At 39.6% G+C, this 21,733-nt stretch overlaps 1 protein-coding gene across 2 annotated transcripts in view; it reads left to right on the top strand.

The window, feature by feature from the left end:
- MCC (MCC regulator of WNT signaling pathway) overlaps window positions 1-21,733 on the top strand; it is a 405,468-nt gene that overhangs the window by 122,263 nt on the left and 261,472 nt on the right. Inside the window, exon 1 of one of the 2 annotated variants that reach the window (XM_063087361.1) lies at window positions 21,312-21,368. The exons of the other annotated variant lie outside the window; for it this stretch is intronic. Coding sequence (XP_062943431.1) covers window positions 21,312-21,368 — 57 coding nt within the window. Of the gene's footprint in view, window positions 1-21,311; window positions 21,369-21,733 lie in introns of those variants that run through there. 2 annotated transcript variants of the gene reach the window in all.

Genomic DNA, 21,733 nt, shown 5'->3' with positions numbered 1-21,733 from the left:
GAACATGGTGATTCATATGCACATTAAAATTTGAGAAACATTGCTCTTTAGTACTTAACCCAGGACTTTGCATTTTAGAAAGTCTTTTGAACTTAAGAAAAAAAGGAGCATTTGCTTTTTTGGAATCAAGTTCAGGAATAAAAGGCAGCATCTTATAACTGAGATGTTTCTAATTGAGGTGTTTTCATACCTTTTAAGTGTTAGCGACCTAGCCCTTGTCTGGTGCAATTCCTCTCAAATCCAGAAGGCCGAGCTCTGATTTAGGTTTTACCTCCTTCCTGACAGCTTTTCCCAGTCATTAGGAAACAGTAAAGAAGCAGTTGCTTCAGGTTCCAAAAACCAAGATTTGAAAATTTTGTTTATTGTACAAAGAAATTTTGGTTTTTAAACTCAGCTATGGAAAAAAATAAAAGATATATTTTAGTTTTGTTTCTAGACTTCAAATTAAGAATAGAAATTTTATAGTTTCAGATTTCAGTAGAAATGGAAATTGCTTATCATTCTTGTTTCTGTTTTCATCCCTTTATATTTAGCAGTTTCAGTTGTTCTGAGGATATTTTACTAAAACAGCAAAATGATTCCTGAACTATGAGTGTATGATGAAATATTGTTTCATACTTTTAAATGAAAATTTAGCTTTAGAAAATTAGAGCAGTTGAATTTTCTAAAGCTATTTGTGTAATTATGTCAACTAAAAAAGTGCAGGATATTATATTTAAAATACCTGAGAAAGTATCATTAGCATTTTATTGACATTCTGCTAGAGGTGAAATGATTGGCATTCAAATCAACTGTCTCTCCACCTTTCCAAAATCTAGCCAAATTATATTATATTTAATAGCAAGTTCTCACTTATATACTAATTTACACACCCTGGTTTTCATTCACCAATGTTTATGTGCCAGTGAGTAGGCCACGTCCTGGAATTGCAAAGAGAAGGTTGTAGCATGTGAGGGTACTACCTTTATTTGAGGCAGTTGTTTGGCCAGGGAACTCTGCTAATAATTCAACTCGTTGTTGGCTCCTAAACATTTTAAGATGTAAGCAGTATGCTTTCCTTATTCTAAAATAAACATGTATTTCCTCAGAAATATAAATATTTGGAATAAGTAGAGGCCTTATAGGTTATCAGGCTGCTTCACCATTTGAAAATCTGTTTCCTGACTTGATTGTGAATTTGCATTTCTTTTCTTTTCTTTTTTTTTTTTTTTTTTTTGGTAGCTGGTCATTTCGGGGATCCAAACACTCTAACCAACTGAGCTAACTGGCCAGTTAGCCTCTTTCATTTCTATGTATTTCCCACTTAGAATCCACTGCCCTCTGTGCTACTGAAATTCAGATTTTTAAGACAAACAACATGTGTGTGTATGTGTGTATACTACATAGTAGGTTTGAATGCATGGAGTGGGTTTTTCTGGGAAGACATAGCACATGCATATAAAAATAAAGAGCCAAGATACTTTTTCAATTTTTACAGAAATTTATGTACACTGTTAAACGTGCTAGTGAGTCAAATGATAGATTAGAAAACAAAATACCTTTGAAATAAGGATGAAGAAATATCTTTTGGTCATTTTGTTTGACACATGGAGTTGGTTTTTTAGTATTTTATGGTGATGATCTTGGTTCTCTAATGGCCATGCTGTCATTCTGTACTTTATATCAAAAAAGGAGAAGCCCAGGACAAAATTATGCTGAGAAATAACTTTTGAGCCTCAAGTAGACACTTGAGTCAGGTTTGCCCAGGAAGAGGCAAAGCACTAGGAGCTTCCAGCTGTCTTCAAGGCAAAGTTTTGTAGGAAGGCACCTAGTGATGCTTGCATGATGATGTCTTACTGTAGTTTAACCAGGGAGCATGACAAGAAACACTCAATAGTTCTTAGAGCCAACATGCTTGAAGGCTGTTGGACATGAGTATCTTGTATTTAGCTCTCTGCTTTTTGAACTTGGCCCCAGATTTGTTACATATTAAATTTAATTGAGCCATACATGGAAGCAGACATCTAGAGCTTTCCTTCAAGTTGAATTTTGATTTGAAAAAAAATGATCAGATCAGATCAATTCCCTGTTATTTTCCCTTGTTCCAACTCACAAAAATGCTCAGCCAATGGCACCTGCTTTCCCAAAGCATGGCCAGCGTGCCATGCCACAGGTGGAAGGCACAGTGATTACAGGTGGCATACCCACATGGCTTCAAATAAGACTGTATCACACAAAAGGAATAGAATTCCCTTTTTAGTTCTCTTTCAGTCTTTCTATTTACATCAAGAGAAAAGCCTCATTTTGGTGCAAGAAGGTACATAATGCCTCCCTAACTCTCAGAGCCTTCTTTAAAAGGAAAAGGAAGTCCCCAGGATTGGAGTTTTGAGTAGGCAATAGTATTTAGCTAGAATTTATTTTTACAGTTGTCTTCTGCTTGTGGTAACTGACAATTATTTTCCATTAATAATAGTATTATAAAATTTTCATTTTAAATAAATATTTTGAAGTATAAATTTATTAACTTAGGGAAAAGTATTAAATAGATTATAACACAGAAGTTATACAGCTGTCAAAAGTTGCCTTGGTAAAATCTTCTGTAAAAAAAGAACCGGCTTTGGAGTCAGAATTTGCATCTCTGTTTAGCCACTTAACTAGTTTTGTGACTTTGGGGAAACTATTTTATCTCTCTGAGCTTTAGTTGTCTTTATCTCAAAATGGCAATAACAGTGATATCATGTATGTAAAGTCTGTACCACATAGTTGAGTGCTTTAAAAAAATGAATGTACTCGAACTATAGCTCCTCCCAGCTAACTAAACTCTTCAAGACTTATTCACAAAATTCAATCCTTACAGTGCAGTATCGGCAATTGGAAATCATCTGACCTCCACCTGTTTATAAGTGATTTGTTTCCTTTTTTCCTTCTCATATGATTCATAAAGCACTTAGGTCTCCCTGTGCATCTTGCAATATTTAAGCTATGTAAAATCATAAGTCTGTAAGACTGTAAGTATGAAAGCTATAATTATATCCTGAGCCCATTTTCCCCTTTGATATTGACAAAATGGCTCTGGAATTTCTGGGCCATCTGGGTGTTCTGAGGTAGCCAAGTTAATAGTATACCTTTCCCCATTTGCATCTTCATTAGACCATCCACATTGGCATTGTCGGAGACATGTGGATTGCATTTACAATTTGCATGGCCATATGCTACCATCCCATTTTAATTCTATGTGTGGAATGAAGCTTGTATGGAAAACATTTTGCTACAGAGTTGTGAAAGTGCTCAGGAAGACCCATGTTGTACATCATGACAGCTCTTTCTCTTTCATTGCCACATGCAGTTGCCTCCTTGTTTGAAGTGCCTTCTTTAGCTTCTGGCCATAAACATCCCTTTTTGGTGTTATTACTCATAAAAACAACTGCTGGTACACCTGTACATATTTGAGTGATGGCACATGTGATTGAATAGACACGCCCATTAGAGTGTCATATGCCCAAATAAATCTACCAACGTCCATTTTAATATAATGCAATAAACTCATTTTTCCGGCAAACTCAGAAATTGCAAGCCAAGCCCCATGTGGCCCCAAGAGTCTGTTCATTCCACATATGGCCAATTCCCTGAAGGGAGATGTCTGAATATATACTTTTTTTAAGTGGGTTAGTTAACAGAAAATTTAATTCATATGCTAAAGTGTGTCGGGCAGCTGAGTTCCAGCATTCAGTTCATCATTATGTTGAACTGTGGGTTTAATCAAGTTCCTTCACTTAATCTGAATGTTTGTGTTCAAAACCTAGCACCCTGCTTTAAGGAAAACCCTCACCTTTTATTTCTTTTGGATAGTCCCCAGTTTTGTGAAATCCGATGAAGATAGCCAGTGAAGTGAATCTAATTTGGGAGGTTGAATACTAAGGAGGAATCAGGGAGCCCGCACAGAGTGTTGGTTTCATTAAAATAGCTTTGTCCAAGAAGACATTTTTTACCATACTTTTGCATCTGTTCCAATGTTATTTCCATTTTGCTTTGCTTAAATTAAAAAGGAATGCTATTAAAATGAAAACTTGGCTTTAGAAACAAATTTAAATATGATCAAGTCAGTGGGTCAGGCTGAATGCTGTGTGATTTGACAGATTTTGCTCATCTGCTGGGGGAGAGCAGTTTGGTTTTCCCTCTTTGATACAACGCCAGCATGTGTAATAGAGTTTACTTGTTTGGAGCTGGGCATCAGGTGTAATAGAATTATGTGTTGTGTTTATATGACCCTGGCTTTTATATCCCTGTAGTTGCTCATTCATTCATTTTTCAGATATAAATTAAAAGTGGAGATTGCAGATTAGATGTGCCAAGGCTCATGTGGGCTATGCAAAATCTAGTTTCTGTTGCTCTTGGAACTTATTGGATCATGACAGAAATATAAATGAGCTCTAGGAGAATATTCAACCCTCACAAGAATTCATTTCCATCAAGACATAGGTAGTTGGCTTTGCTAGCAGATGAGGCTTGCAAACTTATTTTTCCCCTTTTTCTTGTTAGTTGTTACTGGTATTTTAATTCAGTTAGCAATGCAAAAGATTTTAAGCAAATTATCAAGTTATGTTTGTAGTCTTTCAATTGTGAATATGACTAATGATAAGTAAAATCTCTTACTTTTAATATCCCTTGAGTGTCTACTTTGTGCCCAGTGGTTTCCTAGGCATTTCACAAGATGAGGTGATGCAATCATCCCAATCTTCAGCTGTCATTAAAAAAAAAAAAAAAAAGAGTGACAGAAGAACATTTGACACGTCTGGATGCTACTGAGATTACTTATATAACATAATTCAAATTTGACATTCTAAATTGGCTGTATGCAGCCAAACCTAATATTAAATTGAACTATTTAAAATTGTCAATATTTTCTATTTTTGTTCTGTTAATAGCAGCAATTTCATATGGTTTAATCTAATACCTGTAATTTGTTGAGTGCCCACTAGATATATAACTGTATTCAGTACATGAAGAATATTGAAGCTCTAACAATAAAAGAGCCAGTACCTTTGGGAACTGCAGTCAAAGAAAAGCTCACTAGCATGGATATTGTTAGAAATTTGGGGATCCTAGCAGGGATGAGGGGATAAAGAGAACTGAGCACCAGAGATGAATTTGCGATTTATATTTAACTTCTCATCTTCACCTTTGAAGCACCTCAACCAATAATAAGGATCACAAATGTTATTTGCAAAAAAAAAAAAAAAAGAGAATATTGAATAGAGTTTATAAAGTATTTTATTATAAAACAGTCTCTTATTTACTAATGGAAAACAAACCTCATGGCCAGATTAACTCTATAAACCAACAGGATAGGAGAATCAAAGGCCAGAATCCAGGATAATGAGCAGAACTTTTAGAAGAGCACTAAGATCAGTCTTACTGAACCTTTGAACTGACTTCCCAAAGTGAACACTATGACCCAGGTGGGCCAAAGGTGGAGAGTTCAGAGTCCCACTGAAGCTCGTTCTTGGTCCATGTCACCATGTGCACTCAACAAGGCTTAGAACATCTGGCTGCATGCTGTGTGGAGTGGAGCAAAACAGGTCTCTCAGGTGAGATTGCTGGCACTAATAGCATTTCCATGTCCCCTTCCTAATTTTGAAGTACTCAGGACCTGTAGGGAAAATGGAATCTCCATAAAAATCTCTAAAACTGAAAGTTAGTTATCCAGTCTTCACTGCCAAGTCTGTCCATATTGTAATTGGGAAAATGGGCTCTTGTTTGCCTATTCTATCATTTTAAAAGGCCAATTAAAGGCAAAATGATCTTTTGATTTTATTCCCTCATTTTGCCTAGAAAATGGCAGATCTTATAACAGGTCTCCATGGAAGCTTTGAGAGAATCTGGAATTTCTATTTAGAATTATATTTTCAGACTCTGTGGTTTCCACTATGTGATGCACAAAAAACATCTCAAGAAAACACGGATTCAAGAAAATAGCTGGGTGCCAATACTGATCTGTGACTTCTGGATTAGGAGATGGACTTTCCTATTGGAAAGTGCCCTGATCTCTCCCCCTTATTTGCCTGCCATTTCCAGCATGTCTGCAACCCATCTGCACACTCAATCACCAGTGTCACATATGACAGGGACTCTCAGGCCAGAATAGGAGCTGTAATTTCCTCCGGCCCACTTTTCCTCCATTGAGTGTGATTTGGCCTTCACAGAATTAGATGTTCCTTCTCTGCACTTTTGTTTTTTTTCTTTTCTGGCAGTTGGCCAGTGGGGGGATCTGAACATTTGATATTTCCCTACACTTTTAAATCACAGCATTCATATCTCTCTGGGTTAACAATGAGGTCTCTTTTTTACATCTATCTCTCCTACTAGACTGTGAGCATATCAAGGGCAGGAGTCTTGTCTTTGTGTCTCTCCAGTGCCTGTCAGATTGCTTGTCACAGCCTCATTTATCCACTTCGTCTCTGAATCATTTATTTATTCTGAATTAAAGCCTCACAGTAAATGTTTATTAAATAAATGGGTATTTATTAATATATGAATATAATTTATTAATTTATAAATATAATAAATGAATGACTATCCTTGTTTTAGAGCTAGATTGTGAAACTCATGGGCAAATTTCAAAATGTATGTATGAGAAACTCCTTACCCACTTCACAGCAAGGTAAGCATGTGAGCAGAAAACTGTTATTACTATCTTGAAACCATACAGTAGTTCCCACAGTTCTTTGGATCAAGTCTCAAACCCTTCACATGGTCTACAAGGCTTTCTACTTGTTCCAGTTACTGCCTATCATCCTGCCTCTTTTCTTTGCATTCTTCCCTTCATCTTCATGGTCCAGGCATGCTGGCCTTATAGGTAACTCAAACCTGTATGCCTTCCCTACAGGAAAGAATACACGTCTTGTTACTGTGGCCTGAATAGCTCTTTCCCCTGTTCTTCACCTAGTTATCTTCTGCACATCTTTTCAGTCTTAGCTCACGCATCTCTTCCTTATGGTGTTCCTTGACCTCCTCTTCCCATCCAGTCTAGGTCAACTCCATCCCTTATATGCTTTCATATTTCTGTATTTCTGTCCTTCAGAGGACACAATTTGTAATTTTGTGTTTATTTTTTTATGATTAAGTGATGGATCAGTTATCTGTTGCCACAAAAATTCTGTGTAATAAAACAGCCCCAAATCTCAGTGACATTCAACAAGTGCTTATTACTCAGGTTCACAGGGCAACTGCTGTTCTTGGCTGTAAAGGCTGGATTCACTCATGTGTCTGGGTAGAAGCTGGTTTGGGTGATGAGGGCGACTGCTCCACATGTCTCTCACCCTCCGGAAGGCTACCTCAGGCATACTCTCATGTTAGTGGCAGATGTGCCAGAGGAAACATGAATGGACCTTGGAGGAGGCACAGGTACATTACTTCTGGCTTATTCTATTGGCCAAAGTAAGTCACGTGGACAAGCCCAGTATCAGAGTGGGAGGGCACTGCAAAGTTACAGACAAAGGACATGTTTACAAAGATCAAGGCCATCTTTGAATCCTGCCACAGTGTGACTCTAAGCTCAACTGAAGGCAACAATGGTGTGCCTCTTTTTAATTGTCATTATATCTTCAGTACCTAGTAAGTTCCTTGACACATAGTGGGTAGTAAATATTTCTTGAATGAAGGAAGGACTGAATATGAAAAAGCATTAATTTGATGCTGTTGTCTCAAGAATCTAGAGAAATGTTCACCTTTAAAGGAGGTTCCTACCTTAAGATAAAAAACATTAGTCTAAAATTGTTTTCCATTTCCTGTTTTTCAAATCCCCAAATTCCTCCAAATAACAGCTGTTTGCAACTCAGGGTTAGCTTTTATTCCCCATGTGTACATTTCTCTCTTTATTACAGGTGTCACTAGTGGAAGGTGTTTGAAAAATAATTTCAAATGAAAAGGGTTAAACATGAGCTGTGGGAATAAAGGGGGCAAAAACTTTATATTTTCGATATGAGGGAAAAATAAGGATAGTTTTCATTAGTTTGGACAAAGGTCTGTGCAAGATTTCTCATGTGCCAAGGCTTTATATTAGCCTGTTTGTGCTGCTATAACAGAATACCACAGACTGGGTAATTTATAAAAATAGAAATCCATTGCTCACTGTTCTGGAGGCTGGGAAGTCCAAGATCAAGGGGTCAGCAGGATTGGGGTCAGGCTGCTCTCTCCTTCCAAGATAGCACCTTGTTGCTACATCCTCTGGAGTGGGGGAACACTGTGTCTTCACATGGTGGAAGAGCAGAAGAACAAGAGAGCACTCCCTTCAACCTGGGGCCCTTTTATAAGGGTGCTAATCCTGTTCATGAGAGTGAAGCCTTCCCAAAGGCCACACCTCTTAATACTGGTGCATTGGAGGTTAAGTTTCAACATGAATTTTGGAAGGAACACCATCATTCAAAACATAGCAGACTTCCACATAACTGGCTTTAAAGGGCCAAGAGGAGGCTGATGGTGTTTTCAAATACCTGTGTTCTTCACAACTGGGAAAATAAGCCAAATATTTTGGAGCCTGGTTAGTTCTGGAACATGAAATCCTAAAAGATCAATAAGGGTATGAAACAAACACAGGAAGGGAGGGATGAAGGGAGGAATGAAGAAAAGAACGAAGGAAAGAAGGAAGGGAGGGAGGAATGGAGAAAAAGAAAGAAAGGCATTGTCAAGAATGGAACAGTAAATGGATTTCATATTCAGAGAGTGGTAGAGGAGTTGACGGATGCTGATTCAAATGCTGGTAGATTATGATGATAATTTAATTGGACAATGTTACTGGCTATCTTTGGTAAAGAAATTTATTCTTTGATTCGGTCTTCATTGAAGAAAAATGACCTCTTTTCTTCAGGTACAATATTCAAACTATTTGACAATGGGGACTAGCCATAGCAATGGAGAAAGATTCTAGAGACCTTGATTATGCAAAATGTTAGTCCCATGGCTGCTAAACTGTGGAAAGGTCTGGAGGTTTCTAGGTATAGGGATGGGGGTGCCTGGGCAGTGACTGGGAAGGGGTTGGTACTCTTTAGTTTGGAGCTAGTTAGACACCAGCTGGATAAGAAGTGTTTCCATTTTCTAATACTAACAACCATACCAGCCCTGCTTTTCTCTTTATGTAATTGAGTTAAGCATCATACAGCTTACCCTTTAATGGAGATATCAAGGCCAGAAGTGCTGAAAGACTTCAGAGACAACAGTTAAAGAGTTGTTAAGATTTAGGCAGGCAAATGGGGCAAACACTCCAGGCAGGGGAAGGAGCAAGAGGAAAAGACATTAATGTGGGAACGAGCTTGACAATTGTAAGGATAGTAAGGAGACCACCTTGCTTAGAGAAAGATATACCATTCAAGTAGTGAGAGATGAAATCAGTTGGAGAAAAAGGGCATCTATGAAAAACCTACAGCTAACATCATTCTGAATGGTAAAAGAATAAATGTCCCCGCCCCCCCCAAGATCAGCAACAAGACAAAGACGTCTGCTCATTCCACCTCTACTCAACATTATACTGGAGGTGCTAGCCAGGACAAGTAGGTAAGAAAATAAATAAATAAATAAAAGACATCCAGATTTGAAAGGAGGAAGTAAAACTATCTCTATTTGCAGATGACATTATCTTGTATATAGAAAATCCCAAGAAATCCACAAAAAAATTAGAATAGAACTAATAAATGAGTTCAGCAAGATTGCAGTATACAAGATCAATATACAAAAATCAATTGCATTTTTATACATTAGCAATGAACAATCCAAAAATGAAACTAAGAAATCAATTCAATGTACAATAGATTTAAAAAGAATAAAATATTTTTGGAATAAGTTTAACAAAAGAAGTGCAAGATTTATATACTGAAAACTACAAAACACCATTGAAAGAAATTTCTTAAAGACCTAAATAAATGGGAAGACATCCCCCATTCATGGATTAGAATATTTAATATTGTTAAGATGTCAACATCCCCAAATTGATGTACAGATCCAGTGCATCTCTATTAAAATCCCAACTGGCTTCTTCGTACACTGACAATTTTTTGCTTACCCTAAAATTCATATTGAAATGCAAGGGATTCAGAATAGCTACAGCAGCCTTGAAAAAGAACAAAGTTGGAGGACTCATACTTTCTGGTTTCAAAACTTAGTACAAAACTACAGTAATCAAGACTGTGTAGTATTGGCATAAGGATAGATATACAGATAAATGGAGTAGAACTGAAAGTCCAGAAGTGAACCCTTATATTTATGGCAAACTGGTTTTTGACAAGGGTGCCAAGACAATTCAATGAGGGGAAAGAATAATCTTTTCAATAAATAGTTCTGGGACAAGTGGATATCTAAGACTGAAGTTGGATGCTTACCTCATACTACGTAAAAAAATTAACTCAAAATGGATCATTGACCTCAATATAACAGCTAAAACCATAAGCTATTAGAAGAAAACATAGGAGCAAATCTTTGTGACCTAGTATTAGGCAATTGTTTATTAAATATGACACCCAAAGCATAGGTGACAAAAGAAAAAGTAGATAAATTGGACTTTATCAAAATTAAAATATTTTGTGCTTCAAAGGACTCTATCAAAAAAGGGAAAAGACAACCCATGGAATGGGAGAAAAATATATGTAAATTTATATGTTATAAGGGTCTAGTTCCCCGAATATATAAAGAACTCTTAAAATTCAATGATAAAAAGGCAACCAAATTTAAAAATGGGCAAAGGATTTGAATAGACATTTCCCCAGAGAAGATACACAAATGGCCAATAAGCACATGAAAAGATATTCAACATTATCAATCTTCAGGGTAATGAAAATCAAAACTACAAGCTATACTCAAAAGGACAGACAAAAGTGTTGGCAAGGATGTGGAGAAATTGAAACCCTCATACATTGCTAGTGGGAATATGAAATGGTAAAGCCATATTAGAAAACAATTTGGTATTTCCTCAAAAATGTTAAACATAGAGTTATCCTCTTACCAAGCAATTCCATTCCTAGGTGTACACCCAAGAGAACTGAAAACATATGTGCATATAAAAACTTGCTCACAAATGTTCATAGCAACTCTGTTCATAATAGTCAAAAAGTGGGAACAACCCAAATGTCCATCAACTGATGAATTGATAAACAAAATGTGGTATACCCACACAATGGAATATTATTTGGCAATAAAAAGGAAAGAAGTCCTGGTACATACTACAACATGGAACCTTGAAAACATGCTAAGTGAAAGACTCCGTATACAAAGTGCCACATATTGTTTTATTCTATTTATATGAAGCATCTAGAATAGTCATCCATAGAGACACAAAGTAGATTAGTGGTTGCCCAGGCTTGGTGTGGGGGCTGAATGCGGAGTGACTGCTAACAAGTATGAGTTTCTTTTGGGGGTGATGAAAATGTTCTAAGTAAGATAATGATGATGTTTGCACAACTTGTGAATATACTAAAAACCACTGAATTGTGTATGTTAAAAGGTAAATTTTATGATAGGTGAATTACATCTCAATAAAGCTTATAAAAATATAACTTGTAAAATGACATGATAGAAAGCTGTACTTTGGAGAAAAATAATTGGGCTAGAGTAGGCAGAATGATTTGGAGTTGAGTCATATTAAGTCGTAATTACCAAAATGCAAGGGGACAAGGCCCAGAAGATGCTGCTAGCAGTAAAAGTAGAGAGCAGTGGAGAAGAATGGGCTAAATGACTGGAAGGAGGGGGAATAGAAAATGACTCCAGTTATTAGACTAGAAACTATGATTCCATTTACAGAAATTTGTATGCTACAATTTAAGTTGGGCTTTGGTGGAAAGTGGCTAAATCCATTTTAGACATGATTTTATGGTGATGGCAAGACTTAAAAATGTCTAGTAGTCACATAAAATAACATTAGCTGGAGCATAAGTAGGGTCATAGCTGGAGATGCCAATTTAAGAGCATGTGCTTAGAAGGGAAAGTTTGAGCTCATGTGACAATCATGCAAAACAACTGGGATGGCTGGGAGAGGGAAGGTGACTTATCAAGATAGGCTTATCAAGACATGTTTCAGCGTGCACCTGTAGGAAATCCCTACCGTAGCAGTCCATCCATGGGCAGTCCTTGATCTTTCCCCAGCCTGTGCCTCAGACCTTCCTTCTTCACCCCTCAGCTTGGTAAAATGCCAGGTTTTGTCTGCCTCCTTTGTCATTAGGTATATGAGGCATTATATTTTACCAATTATTTCTCTGCTCTTTTTGGCAGCTGCTATAATGTATTCTAGCTAAAAGAGAATAATGGGATGATGCTGTTATAGCCCAAAGAGCTCCAGAAATAACAGTGGCAGGCATTTGGAATTCATTTAATTTAAGCATGTTCTCCAAATTTTATTAGATCTGTTTTTATGCATCTATTTAATAAATTTGTTTGTTTGTTTGTTTTCCTCTCCAGGAAATTGGCCATATGCAGGTACTACTGGGAGGACTTAAAACCTTTTTTAAAAACTTTCTTGGATTTCCGAGTCCCTAATCTCCACTGATCATTTTTCTTTTCCATAAAGAATCTGATATAGTTTAAAGAAATTTTGAAAACAAGTGAGTAAAGACTTTTGAAAGATACTCTGAATATTGATGATGATAGATACTCAGTTTGGGCTCCAAAACATCTCATCACACAATGAAGGGGTTTTCATAGCATCACGTGATAGTGAATTTCAAATTGGAATTCCCCGCTGATAATGTCAAGGATGTTGATGCCAAGTGATTCTAGGTTGCTAGGATGCCTAGGCTGGATGTGAGGCAGTCCATGAATGTAATTAATGAGACAAACACCACTGGGGACTTTCTTTGCTTGAGTTATATATACCGTTAAAGAAGGTTGGATTTTTGTTAGTTTTATGTGTGAGATTTAGTCTGGAAACCGTTTTCAAGTATTTCTTCTTAGCCAATTTTAAACATAGACTAACCAAATTATCTATTGCATTCCAACTATTTCACAGCCGTTTAAGTCATCGGGTCTAATGCTGTGTAGCCGACTTAATAGACAATAAGAGGAAGACCCAACTGTGATGGAACAGACTTCAGCCATTAGTTTGGGAGGGATCAACTATGCTAGCAACTCAGATTCTCTAATTCCAGTCAAGGAACTCCAAGATAACTTGACTGAAGAGAATCAGGAAAGGGAGAAAAGCTCAGAAGTAGAAGTTAGGACTTTGGTTCAAGATCTCGTTCTTATAGTTTAGTAGTAGTGAGGCTTTGGGCAATATACTTCTCAGTAATCTCCATATGCTCTCTCAACGTTTTCACTTCCCAGGCATTATTTAGTCCCTACCCATCTAGCTTCTATCCATCTCCACCACTTAGTGAAATCTCTCCTCTCAAGGTCACCAGTAATCTCAAAAACCAAATGACACCTCTTCATTGTCAACTTTCTTGAACCCTCAGCAGCATTCCACACAGGTTGCCACTTTCCTTTTTGAAAACATCTTTTGGCATCTGTGACATCACAATCTTCAGTTTTTCTGTTCCTCTCTGGATGGTCTTTCTTGATCTTTCTTGCCAGATTCTTTCTCTACCCAACCTGGAAATACTGAGCATCTCAGTGACAAGTCCTGGGACTGCATTTTTTGTGTGTACTCCCTCTCTCCCTAGGTGACCTCATATGTTCTTGTGGCTTTTAACATCAACTATAATCTATAGGTTAATGACTTCCAAATCATCACCTGACTTGCTCCTGAACCCAGGACTCATATATCCAGCTGCTATTGACATCCCCTTAGATGTCAAATAAGAATCTTAAATTTAATGTGTCCAAAATGGAACTCTTGATGCCCCCAAACCCAGTCCTACCCCCACACCCAATTGTTCAAGCCCAAAATATTCCTTCCTTGGTCACGTTACCGGCATCCAACCATTCACCAAGTTCTGGTCAGTTTTACCTAAAAAATATATCTCAAATCCATCTATTTCTCACCATCTTCATTGATTTCACTGCGTTTTAAGCCACTAGCATCCTCTTAACCTAGACCACCACAATAGCTTTTAACTGGTTTCCTGGCTCGACTTTCATGGCACTACAACCCATCCTTTCCACAGAAGGCATAGTTATCCTGTTTCAACTCGCTTATTATGAGGATACGAGGGTACTTCAAAAAGTTCATGGAAATGGAATTAAAAGATAATATGAATCTGTCCATGAAATTTTTGAAGTACAAGTGAGCATGAAGTAGCATGAACTCCTATATACGTGCTACCCAGCTTTCACAGCTATCAATTCATTCGTTCCAGTCTGTTTCATTGATAACCTCATCAACTTCCTTGCTTCCTCTAGCATTTTGACATGATTCCCAGAGCTCGTATCACTTCACCCCTAAATATTTCAATATGTATCTCTAAAAGTTAAAGGTCTCTTTTTCTTTTAATGTAGCCATAGGACCAATATCACATCTAAAATAAATTACCAATAATTTCTTAACATCATCAAGTATCCAAAAAGTATATTTCTGTGTGTAAATGTCATAATTCATAACTTTTTATAGTCAGTTTGAATCAAGATCCCAATAAGGTCTACATATTGCAATTAGGTGATGTGTCTGAGTCTCTTTTAATCAATAGGGTTCCCTTCATTAATCTCTCACTTGCTCACTTGCTTTTTTTTCTCCTTGCAATTTATTTGTTGAAGAAACCAGATTTTGGGTTCTGTAGTTTTTGTCTGGATGTTGCTGATTGTATCTCTGTAGTGAATGTAACATGTTCCTGTTAAAACTGCGAAGATGGCTTCCCACAAGAACATAGAGAAAGAATCTTCTTCCATCAGAAGTCATGTGTATGGTTGTAAGTCTTTCTGTGATGTTAGTAGCCATGTGCTCAATACCTAAATTTATTAATGCCTTAGGGGTTGCAAAATAGGGATATTCTAATTCTATCTTCTTCATTTATTAGTAGCAATACTTCTATAAAGGAGGAACTTTCCTTGGTTTACTTTTTGGGTTACATAGTGGCAAAGTTGGTAAAGGAATAGGCTTACCTTTTAAAAATGTAAATTGGATCATGTCTCTGCCCTGCTGACAGTCCTCCTGTGGCATCTCCATGCACACAGAAAAGTCTCCTGTGGTCTACACATACCCTGTGTGAACTGGCTCCTCCATCAGTTTTTTCATCATGTTCCATTACGCTGTCTACCTTTTTATTGAAATTTAAATTTAAATAAACATTTGAAGTTTACTTAAATTTATTGAGAAGGTCAAACCCTTTGCTGCAGTAGGGTTTGTGCACTTGCTGTTCCCGCTGGCTGGCCACACTTCCCCCGCTTTCTGCTGAGTTAGCTCCTTCTTGACCTTCATGCTGAATGTCATCTCCTCATACAGGCTTTCTACGACCCCTTCACTTAAGGGACCTTCTCTCCCCCATCATAGCTCCCGTTTAGTTCCTTTACAGCATCTATCACAAGCTGTAACTCTCTTCCTTATGTATTGATTAATCATTTTCCACCAGGCATACTAGCTCTGTGAAATCAGGGATCTTTTCTGTCTTGTGCACCAATGAATCCCAGGGTACACACAAACCAAGGTCTAGCACACAGTGGATGCTTTTCTTTTTTTGAATGAACACCACAGACTTGCTGACCCTGCATATCCTCACCTATATGAGCAGGATACAGGGATGTGCTAGGTGATTGTAGGATACCTTCTAGGTTTTAATGTTGTCCTTCCAGGACACACAGACAAGGATGTAGATCATCCAGTGTCCTACTTCCTGGAACAAATGATGTCGGTGATGGAGCAGGCCACTGAGGCTGGCCAGAGGCTCCCAACCAAGGAGTCAGGCCTGGCCCAGGGCCTGAGAGAAGAGCTGGCCTGGTGATTAAACACAGAGACACAGGAGGTGGGACAAGGAGAGCATTTCTGGAGTCATGGGGGTGTGAGAGTAGAGTGGACTTCTAGACTGAGGGCAGGAAATTCTTTTGAGTGTATACTTTGAAGGCTCCCTGACTTTTATGGCCTTCAAGGACTTAGGAGGACTGGGACTTCCTGAGTCTCCACAGGGTTCTGAAATCACCCTTTCCCCTCAAAATTCACTTTCTTCTTCAGGAAATCTCACCAATTAAGAATTATTTCAAAGCATTCTCATTTTACAATGTAAATACCTTGAGCATAGTTGAGAAAATTATGAGTATTTTTCACTTTTGTGTGAATTGCATTAACCAGATTGCTTTCTTCCTAAAATCTGGCATGTCAACGCTTTGTCTAGCTTAAGAGAGTCAAGGGGGAAGGGGGCAATTTTGGAGTTTGAGTCCTTGTGTGGGCTAGAGGACAGGCCTTCCTTAGCACAGTGGACTGTGGCTTGCACACTACAGGGGTAGAGACAGAAGGACCTAGTCCCATGGTTTTAGTCAATTTCCATAATGCTGGAGGTTTGAGACTTTTACCCAAGATTGCTTTGATTAACCTGATGTTCATTACCAGTAGAGGGTACAGATCAGACCAGGAATAGAATCTCTACTGTTCAGAAATTCACTGAGGTCAGCAGCCACACATAGAGGGGCCAGACTGCCCCTGACAGCAGAAATACAGCACCACTGTACCTTTGGGGCAGCATGGATTTGGTGCACAGACTTACCCACTCATATAAATGGCAGCTTCTGCTTACCTGGAAACTCCCAGGACTACCACTGCCTCCTGTTCTTCTCCCAAGACCAGATGAGAAGAGATTAGCCTCTAAAGAAGACAAGGCCCAGGAAGGAGAGGAACCCAAGCACCAGTCTATTGCCTAGTTGGAAAGCAGGTTTTCCTCCTTCTCTAAGACCTGCTCCCTGATCTTGAAAAATTCCCCTGCCACCTCCTGCCCACACCTCTCAATAGGAACTTAATCCTTGCTGAAGCAGGAGAACTTGGAGAAGATTTCCTGGCGAAATCATGTTGAGGCAGCCACAGTGTAAAAGGATTTGTTGGCATGTATAGTTACATACTTTGTAACCTACATTGAACTCTAATCTTGAAACCCTTTTCTTATTATACTAGAAATGCATATCGGGCTTTATTTTCCTTTAGTGTGCTCAGATGACATGCTGCAGTGTTCCTTGCATTTCTAATGTTCTGAGGATATTGACCCAGTTGCATTCTTGTCTACAGCAATAAATAAAGCTTTCTTGATAGTAGAGATTACCAGTCTGATTCTTGACCAGGCTAAGAGGTGAAAAAAATTACAAGATATTTAAATTATAGCAAACATATTTTCATTTCATGGAATCTTAGATTGTAAGAAAACCAATTTAGACTCCTGTTCAGTGCAAGAAGCCCTACTCTTTACATACCACTTTGGCTTTGGTGTGTCCCAGCATCCTTTAATCTATGCTTGAACAATTTCAAGGGTGGGAACCACAACTACTTTATTCCCTTGCATTGACAGACATCTCTATGGTCTTCCTTTCCTTGAGTCAGAATCTGATTATAAATTATCATTAGTGTTTGTTTCCCCTCCACAATCACAAACAGGCAGTTGACTGACTTTTCAAATAAATGTTATTAGTTATCATGTGTCCCTGAGGTCTTCTCTTCCCTAATCTATAAATTCTCCAGTTCTCCCAAGTGTTCTAGTCTCCTAGAAGGAATATCAGAATCCCCTTTTCCCCAATCCCACTCCAAAGCTAAACTCAGGTTGTTTTTTCTTGGTCCCTTCCTTTTCTCTCTTTTCAGGAACTTTGCTCCATCTGCCTTCTTTCTCTCTATCTCCAGGGTTTCCCTTAGCCCCAGCCTACAAATATGCCCATTCTACTCTCTACTCAGTATTGCTTACCTACTCCAAGAGATCATCCCATCTCCTGATTTCCTGTCATCATCACATTTACAGATCACTGCCCTCAGTTCCTCCTCAGTCCCTGTGTTAATGTGCCCTCTGTCTCCTCAGCCTTATAGAAATTTATCTTTGAAGGACATTAATGTCTGTGAAGTGATCTTCTTCTATTAGTCTTCAGGCTTCCCTCCCCTCTGAAGCATATAATATTGACAGTGCTCCTTCTGTCTTGACATCTTCCTTAGACTCCCAGATGCAGAGTTCTCTTGGATACCTTTCTCTTTCCCTAACTGGCCTTCCCCACCATGTCCTCTTTTTATTCTTTTGCCTCCATAAACAACAATGACAACAACAAACACAAACAAAAACCCAAAACAAAAAATACAACCTTCCTTAAGATGGTATTCTTAGACCACTTCTCTTTTCTCTGTCCTCTCTTCTTTGGCATCTTTACCTGATTTCATGGTTTTACTTATCATTCTAACTGGGATAATCCCAAACCTCCACCTCCATCTTAACCCTGACTCATCTCTATAGTTCCATTTCAAGCTTTCTGCTGAACATATCCACTTGAATGTCCAGATGCCACCTCAAACTCATGATATCTTCAGCTTTATTTCCTTCTAAACCTATTTCTTCTGAAATACCTATTTTTGTTGAGGACATTACCTTAACCACAATCAGCCGAGTTCTAGATCTTCAAGTTGTTTTTTAAGTTCTCCTCTTTGCATCACAGTTTCTGTCTGCTTTCTTTCTATAGACTCTCTTACATCTGCCCCTTTCTGTCCATTTCCATTGCCCCTACTCAATTCAGGCCCCTTTAACCTCTTGCTGGACTGTTGTGGTAGTCCAACTGGCATGTCTATTTCCCACTTTCAACTTACCACATCTGTTGCCTCCAGATTGTGGTGGAGTTGCATCTTATGTGGGGGTTAAGTTTTGAAGTTATTGTTTATGAAGAAAACTTCATGCAGTCAATGTTATTCTTGAAAATGCCTTATATTGTCCAAAAGTAGAGTCTACAGACATACTGCTTCTTAGTGAGTTCAACACTGCTAGTTTTTCCTCCACTTTTGGAACAGATCAATTTGCCTTTGGTTGAACACCAGATGAAGTCATTTGCTTGGTTTCAGGGGCCAGGTAGTATGAAAAATATGTATCTTTAAATACCAGAATCACACTCAACACTAGTCTATTTAAATTCATGTTACTTTCTCAGGAGTGTTATACAGATCTACTGGAATGTCTAACAGCACAGCACTAATCTCCATTATTTCTGTGCTCAAAAACATTTCGTGGCTCTCCATTGCCTATAGAGAGGTCCCATTTTTTGAGCCTGACACTCGAAACTGTCCAAAATCTGTTTTCAACCCTCCTTTCTCAACCAGCTTTTATTCCAGAATAAAACACCTGCAATCCCCCACACATACTTTGCACGTTCTGGTCTCCACCCATCCTTTGTCTCACAATGATACCAATGCCTGGATTACCTTCTCCCTACTCCCCATCTATACTGGGTTTAGCCTTTCTTTAAAGATCATCTCAGGAGCTGCCTCTTCTAAGATTCCTTCAAAGAGTCTTCTCTCCCAATCCTGCCCACAGAAAATCATATTTTCCCTCCTCTGAACTGCAATACATCTTTTTTTGTACCATTTTCATGGCAAGTATCATTTTCTACTTAGAATTGTCATTTCTGTTCATGTTTTATGAGACTTTAAATACCTTAAGGGCAGAGACAGTGTTTGAGGCTTTATATTTTTTACGTACACCACCTCAAGCTTCAAGCACACACAGTCAATTCTCATCAGGTTTTAATGAATAAATAAATTAAATAATGTGGCTTTCCAATCCCTCCCCATGCAGAATGTGCTCTAGTCTGGCAGTAGTCTGGCAGTGCCCCAGAACTTGGGACCCAGTGCTCCAGGAAAAGCAGAAAACTCTTCCTCATCCCAGCAGTGTCTCCATCAGGCAATGAATGAATGCAACAGGAAGGGGGATGGATAAGAAGATATATCTCTCTTTGCTCCTTCTTAAAGAGCAAAATAAACATCCTGTTTGATTTAAAAAAAAAAAAAAAAAAAACTTGTAAGTTAACAATATGTTCATAGAAGGAGCTCGAAACATTTTGTCCCTACGCGTAGAAAGAGACTGCTGAGGCCTCTTTAAGCAATCCCGCAGACACTGTTTTAAAGGATCACAATATTTTTCAAATGCATCTCAAATTCAGCGGAACTTTATGGGGAGAAAAATCCCAGTTTCACTCGCCTTCCTCCCTCCCCGCCCCCCCAACAGACGGGGACGGACGCTTTACCTCAGGGAAACTCAAAGCTGAAGGGGATCTCTGATCCCAGGGATGACCGGATATAAAAACCCCTTGTATCTTTTCTGATTCATACTCCAAACTCCAGAAATACAAATCTAGCTCTACTCAAATGCGCAGTGAGACACGTAAGGAAGATCTGCGAGAGGAGAGGGTGGGAAACGTGAGCTTATCAGGGATGGGGCATCTTTATCTTCATTATGGACGTGCAGAGAATATACTCCGCCCCCGTGACGGAAAGAGGGAGTTTGACAATGAATTTACACCCTCAGTGTTGACTTTAGACGGATCAGGGAAAATGACCGCCCCACACTCTTGTAAAATCTTAACGTACCGTGCGAAGCTCACAGCGCTGCCTGATGTACCGGGTTTAGCTTTGTCTTGACCTTATTAAATCATGGAAAGTGGCTCCTATGAGAGAAGGTTTTTTTGCTTTTTTTTTTTTTTTTTTTAAATTTCCTGCGCGATTACTCAGGTGGCTTTTCCTGTCTCTTCTCTTTCTCCTGGACTTGGGTCCTTAATTACTATTGCAGAGAACTGGAAGGATGCCGGTTCTCCCAGCTCGGTCTCCTCTGCTCGGCCTCCTCCCACCTCGCCCCCACCCTTTTCTCCCTCTGGCCCCGCCTCCTCCGCGCACCCCGTAGCCAGCAGCTAGACAGCTGTGTTCAATCAGAAACACTTACAACTCCAGGCTATTCAAAGGGGAAACTTCGGCGTGAAGTGCAGCTCCGCTCCGGCTCTCTCCAGCTTTCTTTCCTTCCCCCGAACCGGAGGCGCGGATCTTCCTCGCCCCGCCGCCCTAGTTGCTTCGGGAGCTCGCCGGAGCCCTTTACGGTGTCGGCTCGCGCTGGGTGGTGCCCTCCAGCCAGGGCATGGGGGGCGGCGAGGCACCGTAGGAGTGGCTAGGCGGCGCCGAGGGTGGCATTGCCCCGGGACCGGGCGGTGGGCGCGCGCGGGCGGGTCCCCGCGCCAGCTCCGCCGCTGCAGCAGCTGCGGGCGCGCCACGCCACCGAGCCTCCTGCGGCAATGGCTCGGCCGTGAAACGCGAGCCGGGTCTGCTCCTCTTCGGAGTGCTTGCATCCTTCGTTTGGGCTTCCCTACTGTCCTGGGCGAAGATGGCTGTCTAGGCTAAAATGTGCCAGAAGGGGCCACGCAGTGGATATCGAGCCTGCTAAGCCCGACTCGTAAGCTCCGAGACCTGGAGGAGGAAGAGCCCGGCTCTGAAAAGTGCAGTCATGAATTCTGGAGTTGCCATGAAATACGGAAACGACTCCTCGGCCGAGCTGAGTGAGGTAAGAAACAGCTGAGGTCGGGAGCTAGGGTTTTGGGTGCATTTGCTTTTCGACACCCCCGCCCCCCATCTCCCCCAGTCCTATACCCCACCCCCCTCGTGCTCCCGGTCTGGAGGCGGCGCAATTTGAAGATTCATAGATTTTCTGGATCTTGTTTTAACTTGTAGTGTTACTCAGGAAATGACCTGAACTGGCTTGATATTTCGGTCTGAAATGAGTGGCTTAAAAAAGAAACAGGCTCTCACAGAGCCGCCAAGGCGTTTTCCTCTCGGCAGTCTGGATTCCCTGTCCCTTCCCACCCTCCTTTCCCAATTTATATGCAACATTCCACTTCGTGGTCGGTAAGATACGCGGAGGTCTCAGCT

Source organism: Cynocephalus volans, chromosome 2, assembly GCF_027409185.1.
Source record: "Cynocephalus volans isolate mCynVol1 chromosome 2, mCynVol1.pri, whole genome shotgun sequence".
NCBI classification, from domain to species: domain Eukaryota; kingdom Metazoa; phylum Chordata; class Mammalia; order Dermoptera; family Cynocephalidae; genus Cynocephalus; species Cynocephalus volans.
Note: the sequence above shows the minus strand (reverse complement) of the source record. Positions and strands in the feature narration are given on the sequence as shown.